General features: G+C 43.4%; 1 protein-coding gene across 1 annotated transcript in view; it reads left to right on the top strand.

The window, feature by feature from the left end:
- The first annotated feature begins 7,480 nt into the window (after positions 1–7,480).
- Positions 7,481–18,509, top strand: part of CFTR (CF transmembrane conductance regulator) — a 256,140-nt gene continuing 245,111 nt past the window's right edge. The window contains exon 1 of the mRNA XM_063927222.1: positions 7,481–7,694. Within this exon, the coding sequence (XP_063783292.1) occupies positions 7,642–7,694 (53 nt within the window). The 5' untranslated portion in view covers positions 7,481–7,641. The remainder of the gene's footprint in view (positions 7,695–18,509) is intronic.

The following is an 18,509-nucleotide window of genomic DNA, read 5'->3' as shown; positions in this document are numbered from 1 at the left end:
TGCTTTTTGCTATTTTAGAATGGAGGATTGATACCAAACTTATAACCACAATATATTTCTTGGTCGTGTTTAGAAGAAAATGCATACAGATTTGTCAACCTACATATATCCTCCTTGGACGTTAAACAGCCTGTCTAATCACACAATGCCTTGGCATGACTCAGTAGCACCGAGAGTCTTCACGTGCTTTCGTAGAAAATACTGTCAAAGTCAAAAATATTACATAAAAAGAACATACAAACTACACACATTATGAGTCGCTATACTTGCAAATACGCGCAGCGAGCACAGCAATATATGGTAACACACGCATTTACACGGACATGCCACAGAGATGGATTCGACACTTATTTCATGCAGTACATAATTATAATAATATCAAGCGCCAGACATCATGATGATTTAAAATTATATAATGAAGTAATGTCATGTATGTGTATTATTTGAATGAAACCAGATACACCTGTCATATTTGGTATTAAAGCAAGCAGATTAATGTGTAGATTCATTTGATACTTGTTATTAAGTTGTTGGACATTGCAACAAATAATTATGATTAAATGTATAAAAGCTAAAATCACTTTTATTAGAACAATAGATATTCCAAACAGGTAGTGGACAGGAAGCTCAGGCCAGCCCTTTGGATGTCTTCAAGGCTGAACCTGATTAGCATATACAAAGAGACTAGTGACTCATCATGAATGAGTAAGTTCCCTCCCCCAAACTAGATAACACATTGCTGATCACACAGGAGGTCAGTTGCTGTTTTGGTCTCAGAGTAAGATGGAGTCCCAGCATGATTTTGCAGAGAGAGAGAGAGAGAGAGAGAGAGAGAGAGAGAGACATAAGCATTGAGGGAATGGTATTGTATTGCTGGCCTGTAACTGTATGTAACTGTAACTGTATGTAACTGTATGTTTTAACTGCTTACTGTGTGAGTGTAACCATGTAACTCTAGGTATACTGTACTTTGTAATATATTGAATCCATATCCTTTTAAATAACAAATATATACATCAATGAGCTTTGGAACTCAGATAATTTGTGGGTGTATTGTTTTCTCTTATGGGATGCAGTGTTTTGCGACGTACAGCGCACTTTTATCGTATATGGTAATAAGATGCGCCTGGCGTCTGCAGTATATATTAGAGTGGGCATTTTAAATATTTGTGAGAAAGCAATTTGGCATTCACAATACAGTAACATACCATTTTGTGTGCAGATACAGCCACATATGCACAGAGAATAAAGGCATGCCAAGTGTAATTTTAATCAGCAGAGTCTGCTTGTATGTCCTATTCATATAGTGATGCGAATAAGATGCATATTCAGCAAAAAAAAAAGACGCCCGACAGTAACAGAGTTGATTGGGACCTGTTAGCTCATTCACGGCAGGCACCTCCCGTTACGTGGCACTTTGAGGCAAGATATATGAGGACACACCCATACATTTACTTATAGGTCATTATCTGCAATTTCAAAAAAAAGCCTCAATTTTGTAGTTTGTGTAGAATTTCTTATCTGTATCAGGAGATAAAAGCAAACTAATCATACTGTCTGAAAGTAAAAAGTATTGTAGAAAACAACCACACAAAGATATTATATGTGTGGGTGCGACATAAATAAATAACTGATAATGATGTTGGAATGTTACCATAAGAAAAGCTCAGCAGAGAGGTGAGACCAGCCTCAGCTACAAGGGGTTAAATGAACATCTAGGGGTCAATTCAATTAGCTTGCCCCACAAGTCCATACAAGTAACTGTGGTTACATGCCACACTTACAGTAGACTTGCTGATTTTTATACGCAGATCCAAAGGAGGTGCCTTGTGGGCGTTTCTGTATGCCGCTGCAATTGCAATTTGCCCCTCTTGTCGCTAATTGAATTGATCCCCTAGAACAGCCTGGCCAAGCTGCAGGTCTCCAGCTGTTGAAAATCTACACATCCTAGTGTGCCTTGCCACAGGTTTAGCAGGTAATAGCTGAGATCCCATTTAAAAGTAAATAGTTCATAACATGCACATGAAATGCGTCTGAGCGGTGGTGCCAGTTACATGGACAAGAACAGTTTACCTGCCCGGGAAATGCACCAGAATACTCTCCAACCTCTGACTTTTGTGCCTTTATAGGCAATAACCATCTACTACATTTGTTTTTAATCTTCATTATACAGAATTCCTGGATGAGCAAACGGGAAAAAGAAAAGTCGATCGATTAACGCTAGAACGACTAAGGGGGTGATTCAGACCTGATCATAGATGTGCTAAATTTAGCACATCTACGATCAGCTTTCCTGACATTCGGGAAGACGCCCAGCACAGGTCTAGTCCTCCCCACATGTCAGGGCCCACCCACCCCGGCGATGCTTTCGTACTGGAAGAGTAGTTCCCAACCAGCACAGCTCCCAACCAGCGCAGCTCCTGCACGCTGGCAGGGAGCTACCCGTCGCAGCCTGGGTAGCCCCCTCCCGTCCAGCGGCCCCCTCTGCCTGTCAATCAGGCATAGGGAATTTCAGGGCTAAGACAACAGTTCAGGCCTGATTGCTGCTATGTGAACACGCAAAGCACTGATCAGGTCTGAATTAGCCCCTATAATTCAAATACCATAATTTTACAGTTCATTAAGTAAGTGCAATACCAAAGGGGTTACAAGCCCTATTTCTGCCCCTGTGCTTCCACTTCCCTATTGTAGAGGGTACACATGTTCCATCTGATGCACAGGGTGCTATGGGGTAAATGTACTAAATGTACTAAGAATCATGGGGGCAGAAGCAGGGCCGGATTAAGACAAGTGGGGGCACAGGGGCAGTGAAATTGTGGGGGCCGCCACTACCATACATGGCATGCTGTCAAATACCCATTTCGCCTCCCCCCCCCCTCCCCAAACACAAACATCTTCTGAGGAGGGGGGTGGGGGGTATGTTTGCTTAATATATAGAATTTGGGGGGCATGGCACTGACACCTAACATCAGAAAAGCTCACCCATCTGCAGTCACCCTGCACCATCCTGCTCCTGGCAGCTCAGGTTTCCTGTATAGCCGCCGCTCGGCGGGTCCCCAGAGCCGCTCCCTGCCCTGAGTGCGGTGCCCTGTGCTCTATTCACGCAGCATGAGCCATGCCTACCTCTGGACTAGTCTGCAGCTGCTCCCTGAGACAGTTAGAGACAGCTCCTTTCAACACTCCCTGGAGACCCGGGACTGGTCTGTGTCTCGCGGGATAATATACAGTAGTTAAATCCTGCGAGACTGCCTGTGTACGGAGCTGTAGCTCCTCGGCGGCAGGTTTTAATTAACAGCTGAGCTGCCGAGGGTGCACTCCTCCGAATAAAATAGCATTTTGTGGAAGCCCCAAATATGTGGGAGGCCCAGGGACGACCGCCCCTGTCGTCCCGCCTTTAATCCAGCTCTGGGCAGATGTATTAAGCCTGGAGAAGTGATAAAGAAATGATAAGTGGAAGGTGATAATGCACTAGCCAATCATTCTGGGTTTGAAAAATGACAGGAACTGATTGGCTGGTGCGTTATCACCTTCCACTTATCACTTCATCACTTCTCCCGGCTTAATACATCTGCCCCCATGTTTCCCCAAGTTTAAACATAGGACCCAACTCAGAGCTGATCGTAGATGTGCTAAAATGAACACATATACGATCAGATTCTCTAACATGCGGGGGGACGCCCAGCACAGGGCTAGCAATCGCCTCTGAATTACCCCTATAATTGGCATTGTTGTGATACATGAGAATTTTTCAAGATCAAACACAGATTTACTAAGCATCATGTTTGATAGAATCATGCTGATGGTGTATGCAATCGTGTTTAGTCGTGTTTAATAGTGCGTGCGTTCAGTCATATTCATGCCTGAAGTGTATAGGCTTGCATGTTAGCAGTGTGTTGCAGAAGCCTGCACAGATCACTGTGAACTGTGTAGTGCTTCTCTGTTTGCAAAGTAAGGAAATACAGTAGTTAAACAACAGATAAAAATGTGTGGGTTCCCTCCCACCCAAGCATAACCAGCCCTGGGCTCTTTGAGCTGGCCCTGGTTCAAAGAATACAGGGAACAAAACGTGTTGGGTCCCCCATATTTAATGAACCAGCTCCGGGCTAGTCCTAGTTCTGAAATTATGGGTGGGTGGGGGAGGGGGGGGGGGGGAATGAATTAGGGTCCCACGTATTTTTAGAACCAGCACCGGGCTCCACTAGCATGGGCTGACTAGTGCCTCTCCAGTGTACCCCAGTCATGGTCTGAAGCCTGGGGCTATCCTCCACATTTCTTGCTGGTGGGTGCAAGGTTGATAGTGGGGACTTGTAAAAATTGGGTGGTATTCAGCATGCCTGCTGTTGGGATGCCGGAGCTCAGTATACTGGCACCGGAATCCCGACACCCGGCATACCGACAATTATTCTCCCTCTTGGGGGTCCACGAACCCCCCTGGGTGGAGAATAAATAGCGTTGCTCCACCGTGCCCGCAGCGTGGCAAGCACAGCAAGCCCGCAAGGGATTCATTTGCGCTCGCCCAGCAGCCGGGATCCCGGCGCCAGTATGCTGGCCGCTGGGATCCCGGTCACCGACATACTATACTACACCCGTAAAAATTAAGTAATTATCTAGATGTATCATCGCTTGGAGAGTGATAAAATGGAGATAGATTGTCAATCAGCCAATCAGCTCCTAACTGCCATGTGACAGTTAGGAGCTGGTTGACTGGTAGTTTATCACTTTCCATTTTATCACTGACCAAGCGATGCATCTAGCCCAATGTGTCTTTTGCAGGAGGACTACAGGTCCCAACAAGCCTCCCCCTCATACCAGTACTTGGAAAACCACATATACCAGCATACAGAGCATTAAGGGCCAGCTGGTATCTACAGTCCCCTTATAAAAGAAATATTAAAATCAAGACATTATTCAAACACCGTAGAAATAAAGATTTTAATACACTCACTCACACTATACTCACCTTGTCCCTGGCGCTGGTCAGTCCCCTTGTCCATGTAGAATCCTAGGGGGTAAAAAAAAAAATTCCCGATCCATGACAGACATAACCGCGCTATATGTACATACAGTGTGCCTCCCGTAAGTGGCGGTACTCGTGTGAGTTCTGTCACTTATATGGCCAATCGGTGGCTGCTACAATGGTAACAGACAACTGAGTGGCTGCGAGTGGCCTGTCTGTTGGCCAATCAGTGGCTTGCCTGTTGAATGTTGATTGGCCACTCAGAGCAAACTCAGGCAAACATGTTTCTTAGTAAATTTACCCCAAAATGTATTAAGATAATACAGTAGTTTCAGTTTTTTTCCCTTTATTTGTTATGCTCAATTGGAACACTGGAACATGAAATAATTGGGACCCACCGGATAGATATTTCTGAACTGATTTTTGTGGGACATACACTGACACCTGATTTGTCATAGCTATTTTTCTTATAAGCCTTGAAAAACAATTTTCTATAAAGTTCAGAACACTGTTAATTATCCCAGAAGGTAGCTCAATACAATTACCCATGATATGTAATACTAGACTAGCTAGTAACGGGATGTAGTTACGTGACCGGCGGTCAGGAGACCGCAGTAACAATTTCTCCCAGCTCCATACTTTTATGGTAAATTAGGTCATGGTCGAATTATTGGCCGAGAAACTGGGCCTCAACACAACAGGGTCATTCACAAATAAATTGTCCCCTTGCCATTTGGCACCCACCGCCTTTCTCATGATACAGCATGCGCAATGTATACTACTGACAGAGATCAGCCAGGCTGGCATTTTCCCATGGGTTGGACGAGGGAATAGATGCAATGCACTGGAAAGTCACACAAACACTTTGGGCAAAGGAGAGTGACCGTACTATGGGTCAGTTTTGTTCTATTGTTGCAAGTATGCGGATATATTCATGTTTAATTAGTATAAATAAATAAGCAAATAAGCATCTAGTCCAAAAGACTTCAGGATTAATAACTTGGTGCCAGACCACCAGGAAGGCCAGTAAAGCAAATATGTATAGCTATAAGAGGAGTTAAATATAAAACAAATAGATTGCGATAAGAATTGTATTGGCTGTCTTCCTTGGACATGGCAGTATGTCAGTCAGAAACGCATTACACCTATTATAAGCACTTTACAGTAACATAACAGTAACATAATCTCATATGTTATACCTTAGTTATGTGATACTGTTGTAGTCTGCAATCAATATTTTAAGTTTTGAGATTACGGTTTCACCAAAGTTTTGTATGCTCAGTCTGATCTTCCTGATAGGTAGCAATATGTATTTTTATTGGCTTTACATAAGCGGCACCATGACGTGGTTGTTGTTCCATTGCTGTACACCAGTGCAAAATACGTGAATCTTTGTAAATCAAGTGTAATAACAGAGAGATGATTTGACTTCCCTTTATTCTGTAGGAGATAGGCTGATACTGAGAAAAGACAGCCTGCTCTTGTTATAGTCAATTGTGTTTCCAACATGTGTATATGTAATATTGTTTTACTGTACCTTTTCCGTTTGCCTTACTTCTTGCTGTATTTATAATAGTAACATGATCTCACTAGATTAAAATCAGCAAATTTCTGTTGTTTCACATTTCGTTATTTATTCTTTGTCACAACTGCCTTTTACAACAACTGTATAACAGTATAATGGAGATCAGAAGTGTTTTTCATGATTATGAAGGCAGCATTTTGTCTGGAGATCTGAGATGCTAAATTAACCTGAACACCTGCAAAATTATTATATCTTACATGTTTACATTAGAAATCTGATAGTAGCTGATTATGGATTGTCAACTATTATTAGTACTATAGTAAAATCACATTGTCAGATTATTCTTGGAAAGCCATCTTTTTCTTTCTACACTGTAAACATGAGGCCCATCTGTGCCCCTAGAGCTCAGAAGTATGAATTGTAATATCAAATAATGAGAATAAACAGAATATGTTTTGGGATCACTTTAATTGAGGGCAAATTCTGGGCGATGCCTGCAATGCGCCAATGCAATGACATTGGGATGACTGCAACAGCAACCTAAATCGCCCTGGATCAACACCTAAATTGCGCATATTAGTTTGCACCACCATAGGGGAACGTTTTAAAATATAGTGATACCGGGTTTAACATAAGTCATAAAGCTATACTCACTAAAGCTACATTATTCAAGCTACAGTACAATGTATGTCTCAAATGTAATAATTAAAAAAATAATAATAATCTGAAACATACAAACAAATCAAACTAGAGCAACTGACACATGAATTCATTGCCATATATTCCAGTGATCTCCTGACCTGATGTCAGTAGTGTTTACCCTGAGAGTATGACCTTCTCACTCATAACAATACCCACAAGGTACATTACCTTCTGCTGATCCAAAATACAGAAAGCCTTGGGTAATGAACTCGTATTATAATTGTTTGCAACACACCCCTTTTGTGTCACCTAAACAGAGGAAGAGGGAGTGGAGGGGAAAAAAGAGGGATAAGAGGAGGAAGATATGAAAGACTGGGCTGACTCTCTTTGCTTCCCTCTTCTTAACCTGGGTAGAGTCCAGTAATATCAGAAGGTTGAGAGGACAAGGTGGGAGAGAAGGGACAGAGCAGACTTCCAGTGCCGGGATATAAAGCCTGTGCATGCACAGAGAGTCACCATGCAGAGATCTCCGCTGGAGAAAGCCAACATCTTTTCCAAGATCTTCTTCAGGTAAGTGGCACCGGGCTGCGGCAGCATTCCGACACTTCCATCCAGCGCAGGACCTGGCAGGGGCAGCTGAGCCCAGGTTCTGCTTCCACCACTCACATCGCCTGATCTACGCCTTGCTCTCATGCCAGTAATGAGCAGGGGAGAAAAGCTATTTGGCAGCCGACGCTGTAACAGATCCGTTTCTGCTGCACCTGTAACCACACTACAGCAATGAGAGCGGGCATAGCCAACTCACTGCTGCTTATTACAGGCTGGCATGATATACAACCTGCAAATCTTGGACGGCTGGCTGTTATAAGTACAACACAGTACATAAATGACCTTTGATCAGTGACTTTTTGGTCAAATCTTTAGATCTGTTTTATAAGAGGAATGAAAGTTTAGAATTCAGAATGTGAACGTTCTGTGTAAATAATACAATGCTTATAGATCTGCTATTGTTCCACTGACAATGCATGTGTGCTGCAGTCTTGCAACACATCCAATAATGAGAACGCGAAGTCTTAAGAAATGTTCTACATACTGTACCAGTGGCACATAGCGATATTAATATGGATGAAAGGATAATCTTGTTATTAATCAAAACGTGATTACATGGGTCAGGTGGTGCTGTAGAGGAGCAGGCTGCTTAACAAAATAAACTATGTGTATATGGTATTAGCAGAGAAATTGTAATGGTTTGTGTGGGTCATAACACAGTGACACTTTTCTTTCGCCATCCTGATCGTTTACTGTCATAACACACAGCTGTATGTATCACCAGGTTTCTATTGTGTTTTTTCTGTGTTGCTTGTTGTGGGTTTCTGATAAAACACATCAGCGGCTTGTCCATTTGTTAATAACATTATTTGTTGTTAGTACTGCATTTTAAAAATAGTAATATGTGTGTTTAATATAATCACAGAAAGGATATGTCATAACTTCCTTTTTATTAATTATCATATGCAAACATTTAAGGACATGTCTATTGCATGAAGCTGTTTAATGCAGAACAGCACCTTTACTCTCAATTCACCGTTATTTAATGATCTACAGCTGGTTTTAGTACTCTGATAGTGCAGTATATACAGTATCGGTGCTGTCCAAACTTCTGAAATGCTGATATGTCATTTACATTTGCTTTGGGTCAGGATCCCGGCACTAGGAACAGTCTGGACTGGAGACCTGTGGGACAGAGTAAAGGCCCATACACAGTTGCCGATAAAATGAGCGACGTCGCTCATTTTCCCCCTCCCTGAGCGACATTGCCGCCAGCGACGACCGATGCGCGGCCCCGCGGGTCAGCAACGATCGTCGCTGTCGCCAGTGCATGCATGAAGGATCTGGACTGTCATCCACAACCTGCATGCAGGGCTGGCAGAGGCGTGACGTCACTGAGCGATATGAGCGGTCATATCGCTCAATGTGTACAGTCGGCCGCTGACCGGCCGGCCCAGGAGGGGAAACATTAGACTACGTCGCTCACAGAGCGACATCGTCTAATGTGTACGGACCTTTAGAACAACTGTACAGTAATGGTCAGTGGTTACAAAGCCCTGCCATAAATACCACTATTTGTATTATTGGTAACAGTTTCTTATGTATCGCAGCAAATTCCGCTGCGCTTTACAATTGGAAACAACAGTGATAAAATAAAACTGGTAAATAACAGATAGACATACTGTAAAGGTTGGAAGGCCCTGCTCACAAGCTTAAGGTGCGTACACACAGTGCGATTTGTGCTTACGATTTTGACTATAATAGTCAAAATCGTAAGAAAAGTTAGCACAAATCGCATCATGTGTGTACACTTGCGACACCGATGTGCGGTTCCACGGGATCGGCATTGCAAGGAAATATAATGTGTGCAGGCAGGGTCGATACTGACTAGGTCGGAGGTTCATGTCTCTGGGCAGTTTCTAGTCAAATCATCCGTTAGCCAGAATCGCACCGTGTGTACGCACCTTTACAATCTATAGTATACCCAATTGATGTCAGAGTTGTGTATAGAATTTAAACAATGTATTTTATTTGCAATTTATTTTCTACTGGCTTAAGGCGAATGCAGGTTTTCCAGCACTGACTGTTACCTCTTTAAGTGTGTTTAAACCCCATTTTCCACATTCATCCATATGTAGTAATTCATTGTTACTATAGCATATTTGCCCCTTTAAATATTGGCCTGTATGGAAGAGGTAAATAAAATAATAGAGATTCTGTATGACATAAAGACTACAGCGGAGTACACATTAAACAATATATAGTACAGTCTTGGTAGTCAACCAGTTTGCATGACCATTGTATAGTGTGTACACCTAATTCCACAGACGATGCGGTATTGTTACATGAAGCATGTAATGATATATTGCGTCGTTTTATGCTGCATGGAGTATTGTGTACTGTGCTGCAATATATTGAGACATCGCATTGCGGCATCATGGGGTCGCACCATCGTTTAGATGTGTGTCCAGCTTAAGGGGCTCATTAGGGGCAGATGTACTAAGCCTTTGACAGCGATAAAGTGGGGAGAGATAAACTAAGTAAGTAAATCAGTCAGCTCCTGTCATTTTTCAAACACAGCCTGTAACACGGTAGATAAGAGCTCATTGGCTGGAACTTTATCTCTCACCATTTTATCACTATCCAAGGCTTAGTACATCTTCCCCTTGAGAGGGGTGGTCTTCAGGTTGCCGGCGGCCAGGCTCCCGACGACCACCATACCGGCGCCGGAATCCCGACCACCAGCATACCGACAACTTTTCTCCCTCTTGGGGGTTCACGCCCCCCCCCCCTGGAGGGAGAATAGATAGCGTGGCGCGCATAGCGCGCCACCGTGCCCGCAGCGTGGCGACGCAGTGAGCCCCCAAGAGGCTCATTTGCGCTCGCCCAGCTGTCTGTATGCCGGCAGTCGGGATTCTGGCATCGGTATGCTGGTTGCCGGGAGCCCGACCGCCGCCAACACATACTACACCCCCTTGAGAGCACAGCTGTGGGCGGGTGTATCTTCCGTGTTTTTTCACTAATCGTGCACCAAACCTGAGCTTACACAAGTGCATATGACTTTATGACTGAAGCGGCATATTGTATGTGGTTGTAGAGGGTCCTCATCACTCATTTACTTCTTTTATTCATCACTTGACTTTTCCTGACGTAATTGAAGCTGTGCTCATCCTTTGTTTTCATGGGTTGGATATGAAATCCCAGCGGGTGGGATGCATATCCATATCCCGACAGCTGCATCCCGCCCGCCAGAATGCCGGCAGCAGGGTGAGCGCTACGAGTCAGGTTCTCGCCTCAGGTTCTATTCCCACTCTATGGGTCTCGTCAGGGCCGTAACTACGTGTGTGCCAAGTGGGCTTGGCACACAGCGCAGTTGCTCTGAGGGCGCACGGCCAGCGGCATGTAATGAGTCAAATTGACTCATTACATGCCGCCTCTAAGTCTCTGCGCCGTGCGCCGCGCTGTGAAGATAAAAGACATCAGCGTCGCCGCCGGGCAGCGGAGAAGGAGGAGGGAGGGGGAGCAGGGAGCCGCAGCAGCGCTATGTTATTGGTAGTAAGCGCCGCTCCACCATCCCCTTTTCCTTCCGTATTGGCTGCTGGGCAGCCAATACGGAAGGAGAGGGGGATGCTGCAGCGGCGCTTACTACCAATAACATAGCGCTGCTGCGGCTCCCTGCTCCCCCTCCCTCCTCCTTCTTCTCACCTCACTGCCTGCACCGAGGGAGCTGCACGAGGAGCCTGTCAGCGGGGAGAAGGTAAGTATATCCCCCCCCCCTCTCTCTCTCTCTCTCTCTCTCTCTCGGACACCGCCTGCCGCAATGTGTAAAAAATGGGACTGGCTGCCGCAATGTGTAAAATGGGACTGGCTGCTGCAATGTGTAAAAAATGGGACTGGCTGCCGCAATGTGTAAAAATTGGGACTGGCTGCCGCAATGTGTAAAAAATGGGACTGGCTGCCGCAATGTGTAAAAAATGGGACTGGCTGCCGCAATGTGTAAAAAATGGGACTGGCTGCCGCAATGTGTAAAATGGGACTGGCTGCCGCTATGTGTAAAAAATAGGACTGGCAGCTGCAATGTGTAAAATGGGACTGGCTGCCGCAATGTGTAAAATGGGACTGGCTGCCGCAATGTGTAAAAAATGGGACTGGCTGCTGCAATGTGTAAAAAGGGGGACTGTCTGCTGCAATGTGTAAAAAGGGGGACTGTCTGCTGCAATGTGTAAAAAGGGGGACTGGCTGCTGCAATGTGTAAAAAGAGGGACTGGCTGCCGCAATGTGTAAAATGGGACTGGCTGCCGCAATGTGTAAAAAATGGGACTGGCTGCTGCAATGTGTAAAAAGGGGGCCTGGCTGCCGCAATGTGTAAAAAGGGGTCCTGGCTGCCGCAATGTGTAAAAAGGAGGACCGGCTGCCGCAATGTGTTAAAAGGGAGATTGGCTGCTGTAATGTGTAAAAAGGGGGACTGGCTGCCGCAATGTGTAAAAAGGGTCTATCTGCTGCAATGTGTAAAAAGGGGGACTGGCTGCCGCAATGTGTAAAAAGGGTCTATCTGCCACAATGTGTAAAAAGGGGGCCTGGCTGCCGCAATGTGTAAGAAGGGGTCCTGGCTGCCGCAATGTGTAAAAAGGGAGACTGGCTGCCGCAATGTGTAAAAAGGGGGACTGGCTGCCGCAATGTGTAAAAAGGGGGACACTGTCTGCTGTAATGTATAAAAGGGGCTCTACCTGGTGTAGTGGCGCTACTGTGCAGCGTAATTTGAATAATGTAGCCTACTGTGCACCGTAGTATGAATTGCTATTATTTTGTGGCCACGCCCCTTCCCCGTGAAGCCACGCCCCTAGAAATTTTTGGCGCGCCTGCGGCGCACACTACCCCAATCTTTCATGGGGGGGGGGCACTGTCGTTTCTCGCACACAGCGCTAAAATGCCTAGTTACGGCACTGGGTGTCGTGTACACCCAGGAGTGGGAATAGCCCTGACGAGGTTGTTGGCACTCTCGGCTGTTGGGGTTCTGGTGTCGGCATCCTGAACACCGGGATCCCGACAGCCGGGATATTAACTATATCCCATTTTCACCACTGACAATAACAGCTTCATAATTCCAACTAGGTTAAATAAAACCAACACTACATGGCGACCTGGTGATCTTGATATTTAGTAGGGCACTAATATTAACGTATCTTCATCAACAACTCATCAACAACTGGGCTCATCAACAACTTACACTTTCAAACACAAGGCTCTGAATTGAAGTTGTTACAGTGACATGAGTATTATTAAATCTAGTGAGAGTTTCAGATAACACTCAAATCATTAAATATTCAAACTGTCACTAGATGGGAGACCCCACCTAATATTGAGAAAGAGGTTCTTGATTTTGCATGAATGGTGCACTTATAGTGGGATCAGTATGATATGCCGGCTGTCGGGATCCCGGTGGTCAGGAGACCAATGCTGGGATCCAGACAGCCAGAATACCAGCGGCAAGCGCATAATGTCCCCTTCCGGGCTCGTTGTGCTCGCCATGCTTCAGGCCCGGTGGCGGTCCTTGGTTGCCACAGGGTTATATGCCCCCTTGGGTGGTGACGTGGACCACCACCTGAGTGGGAGATTTCGTCTGGCGGTCGGGATTCCAACCGCCGGTATTTCACCGGGTGTCGGGATTCCGACGTCCATCTCCTGACAGCCGGAATCCCGACAAACGGTAAATTGAACGCCTCCTCTTATAGTGATCATTTAGTTATCATCACTCAGACCTGGGTATTCAGATTGTTCAAAATATGAAATTGGTGTCTTTGCGCCTAACTCGGAGATGTACGTATACCCATTGGTTTCCGTACATCTCCAATGGTGAGGTGCCTGTACAGAACGGGTCCTGCGTGGTTGCTTGCATTTCCCCAAAGCCATAGCCTGATTGACAGGCTGCGGGTGTTTGGGGCCAGGGGGTATGAGTTAGGGATGGGCAATGAGGTAAATGGCTCAGGAGGCACTGGCTGGTACCAGAGCCAGATTTACACACAATACATGAGCCTATGGGTTCATGTGGGCATTATACACAGGTGCAGCAGTATATACTGCTGGAAATTTGGTGAGTTTTGATCAGAGATATGCGCAAAACATAGGCAGGGGAGGCACTGCCACACCTGCCATAGACATTTTCTCTATGGTTTTGATTACAAGAATGATTAGAATAATACAAAGAAGATATTTTTAATATATTCTTTGTATTTTTCGTATACTTTATATAGTCAAATCTCTTGCGTATACGTTAGTATGACAGGAAAGGCCCTGCCTCACCTACCTCACCACACCGAATGTCACTGATAGGAGTGTGTGGCCAACAGTGGTGGCTCCAGAGGTGGGGCTGCAGCACAGTCCAACGTTCAAATAGGGGAACTACACCTACTGCCAGTGAGTCAGTTTAGGATGACAGATGGTGGCAGTTGGTGTGGCTCCCCTATTTGAATTTTGGACTGCTCTGCAGCCCCATTTCTGGAGCTGCCACTGGTGGCCAGTATTTCTGAAAATGGGGGCGTGTTGTGTCTTTGGACACAGATTTCCTGTTCCCAACATCTTGAACAGCCCTAGGGGTTACTCAGATGGCCGATGGTCTCGCAAGTGATCTGATGCCAGGGTCGGACTTGCCCACAGGGGAAACCCCCGGTGAGCCCAACTGCCTGAGGGTCCACCCCCTCTATCCTCGAGGGATCATGTTCCAGATTGTGCACTTCAATTATACATTATACAGATGTTACCTTATACTAAACAGGACTATGGTGTAATTTCTACAGTGCGGTACTATTATTAGTCTGGTACATTACCATGCATGCACTAGGAGTATTTACTATATATATTTATCAAGGGATCCAGACCATGCACTAATGGTTAGCCAAGTCTCAAAGCATGGTCCCCTACCACTGGATTTCCACAGAGTGTCCTTCATGGCCCAGTCTGATGCTGCATCTGCACTGTCATAGCTGGACTGTCCGATGTGGCATCTTCAGATGCAGCAAGGTGTCACATAAGTTGGAGTTTGTATATTCTTCCCGTACTTGCGTGGGTTTCCTCCGGGTACTCCGGTTTCCTCCCACAATCCAAAAATATACTGGTAGGTTAATTGGCTCCCAACAAAAATTAACACTAGCGTGAATGTGTCTGTGTACATGTGGTAGGGAATATAGAATGTAAGCTCCACTGGGGCAGGGACTGATGTGAATGGGCAAATATTCTCTCTGTACAGCGCTGCGGAATATGTGTGCGCTATATAAATAACTGGTAATAATAATAATAAGAAGAAGAATGCAGGTGACATCTATTTACACGAAAAGCCTCTTGCTGCTTTTGCAGATATTTTGTGTTGTGCGTATTTTATTTTTTTAGACTAAAAAAATTGTCTCATCTGTGCTGTTTATCTTTTCTACACATATTGGTGTATTGATATGTGCAAGTGCATTTAGAATTCTTCTCAAGCGAATGGGTTTAAAGAGCCAGATGACAGCACTTGTGGAGCAGGGAGACTTGGGTGAAGCAAGTTAGTTTTTTGCAAAATATAGAAAATGTGCACTTACTCTCCCAGTGAGAATTTTAAAATAGAGTGTTTAAAAGTGGTAGGATGTTGGTAGGATGTTGGACGATTGATGTGATAGTTACACCTTTTCTGCCTCCCATCACAATTAGGTACACTTCTAGTGGGTAGAGACCAGATAATAGGTATGTATCATGAGGTGCATGCAACCATGAAGGCAAATTGGTGCAAATAAAAGTGCTTTACTTTGCACATCCAGTAAGGCTTACTGCCTGTCCTAGAATGTATGCATGTTATTCTCACATTGTGCTGCCCTGGGGTAGCTGGCCTTTACCGGTTTGTGGGGTTCTGCACCCCAGACCTAGAGTTAGGGACCACCAGCATCAGAGGAGCCTTGTCGGGGCCCAGTGGCTTATCATTCATTTGCAAATGTATGTAACTAAGACCTCTGGATTTCTATTTTATATATATATATATATATATATATATTGGGTAGTGGGGGTATGGCGCCACAGGTATGTGTGAGCAGATACTTATTAAAACAATATATAATATGTTATTTATAGACACTCCAATTGAGGATGTAAGGTGTCAGCTATCTCCTAAATAATCAGCAGTGATAAGCTGCCTTTAAAATGTGGTAAAAGAAGGGGGGGGAATAGGGGTACCAGCGACTTACAGTGTCTACCAAATTAATATATCTATGAAGAATATAGCAGGATACGGTTTTAAAAAAGGGGTAACAATATATTTATTTATACAATTTATAACATAATGATGGGATAAAAAAGTAGGTAAAAACTTGATATGCAGTAAAAAAGATTTTTAAAAAAAACATAAACGGATGTAATAAAAACTGAATGTACAATTTAGCTAGAATCCAAAATCACGTAAAATCAGTAAAAGCAATTTCATACTGATAAAAAGTATTTTAGGATGGTAAAAATGATGCTTATCTTTGAAGATGGAGAGTCAGTGGAGGTACACCCAACGCGTTTCGTCCTCAGACTTCATCAAGGGGTAAGGGACTAGTGTACAAACACTCTTATTTATAGCAGCACTGATTAAGGAAGAGTGTCTATGACATCACTTCCTGTTAGTGTTAATCTTTCAGAATTATAACACAAAACTGAATTTAAATGTAGGTAAGGGGTATGGCTACTAATAGTGAGGCCAAATATAGTTTGTAATGTGAAAAACGAGCAGAGTACATGGAGAAATCATATAAAAACAGACAGGGCGCTTTCCGCGTCACTTCCGCCCAACTTCCTGTGTCCTCAGTGTCTCATTGCGCATGCGCACCTCGCGCTACTTCCGGTCTAACGTCCTCGTGATGAATTGGCTTTACCCTTCTTCCGGTTGGGCGTAGACGTCTCTCTGCCCTTCTTCCGGCTGGGCGGGTGCGTGGTGCCTTGTCACAGCTGTTCCCAGCATCTCCATAGTGATTTGCGGTTTCATATACAGGGATGCGGTGGCCATCTTTGAAATGGTTTTTTGGACTGTAATTCCAATCCATACGGCGGCCATCTTTAAGGAGCCTTTGGATCGCAGACACTGCTTTATGTTTGAGGTGCAGAAGCAGCTCAAACAAATAAGACAAACATACATATTAGTATTTGTGAATAGAATGAGTTAAAAAAGACTATTTAAAACATATTGCTTAGATATATGTAATGCTTAGTGGACCAAAGAATGGATTATATCAATATTTAAACCCAGGTCTGGGTTAGTGATAATTTCGACTTCTGGACTTTCATTTATAAAGCGTGATATTTAATAAATTATTATTTATTAAATTATTAATGCTGTGCTAAGATATTATTAGATCTTAATTAAAGGAAAGGGGACATTCAAATACATTACAAACTATATTTGGCCTCACTATTAGTAGCCATACCCCTTACCTACATTTAAATTCAGTTTTGTGTTATAATTCTGAAAGATTAACACTAACAGGAAGTGATGTCATAGACACTCTTCCTTAATCAGTGCTGCTATAAATAAGAGTGTTTGTACACTAGTCCCTTACCCCTTGATGAAGTCTGAGGACGAAACGCGTTGGGTGTACCTCTACTGACTCTCCATCTTCAAAGATAAGCATCATTTTTACCATCCTAAAATACTTTTTATCAGTATGAAATTGCTTTTACTGATTTTACGTGATTTTGGATTCTAGCTAAAGTGTACATTCAATTTTTATTACATCCGTTTATGATTTTTAAAAAAATCTTTTTTACTGCATATCAAGTTTTTACCTACTTTTTTATCCCATCATTATGTTATAAATTGTATAAATAAATATATTGTTACCCCTTTTTTAAAACCGTATCCTGCTATATTTTTCATAGATATATTAATTTGGTAGACACTGTAAGTCGCTGGTACCCCTATTCCCCCCCTTCTTTTACCATATATATATATATATATATATATATATATAAATAAAAATATATCTATATATTATATATCTATATATATATATATATATATATATATATATATATTAGAATTCCAGTCTTACACAACTTGCTGTGTAAAGTATAAGTAGGTCATTCTGTGCATAACAGTGATCTAATACTTATTTGTAGCAGGTAAATTTCCAGTCATTGTTCATGAACAATGTACCTATGCCTGGTGTGCCAATGACATTGCAATTAACTTGCACAGAATTATTTTATTTAAACTCAATGACTAAGACTTACAAAGACAATAGTGTGATAAAGTCTCAAACACAATGAGATCATAGAACATAGAAATGAAATTCTATATAATCATATATCACTATTTCCTTCCTTGTACAAAACCAAACGCATATGGCTCATTCCGCTATTAATGCATTTTTCAGATGGTATTTAACTTGAAATTCACAATATGGGACTGATTCTGAGTTGTGAGCAAAAAAAAATACAACAAAAAAACAAAACAAGTGCCTTTGCACGATGGTAAAACCATGTGCACTGCAGGTGGGGCAGATGTGCAGAAAGAGTTAGATTTGGGTGGGGTGCCCAAACTCAAATCTAAAGCAGCGTAAAAATAAAGCTGTCCAGCATTTGTGGCCTACATGGAAAAGCAGCCAGTATTTACATTGTATGCACAAACAATAGATGCATTTGCCCCTATTGTATTGTGACATGGTTTGTCCATGTGCACAGTTTAGGGGCCCATACATCAGGCATCTACCTGGATCTGGTGATCGGCAAATTCCAACATGTTGGACAGTCTCGATTTGCAGATTCCGACACAAAAATGCTCAGAACTGTTGAGTATGGGATTTTTTTACATGCTGGATTTTGTGATCCTCCAAGAGA

Source organism: Pseudophryne corroboree, chromosome 6, assembly GCF_028390025.1.
Source record: "Pseudophryne corroboree isolate aPseCor3 chromosome 6, aPseCor3.hap2, whole genome shotgun sequence".
Classification (NCBI taxonomy): Eukaryota; Metazoa; Chordata; class Amphibia; order Anura; family Myobatrachidae; genus Pseudophryne; species Pseudophryne corroboree.
The sequence above is the reverse complement of the archived record's forward strand: the minus strand, read 5'-3'. Positions and strand labels throughout refer to the sequence as shown.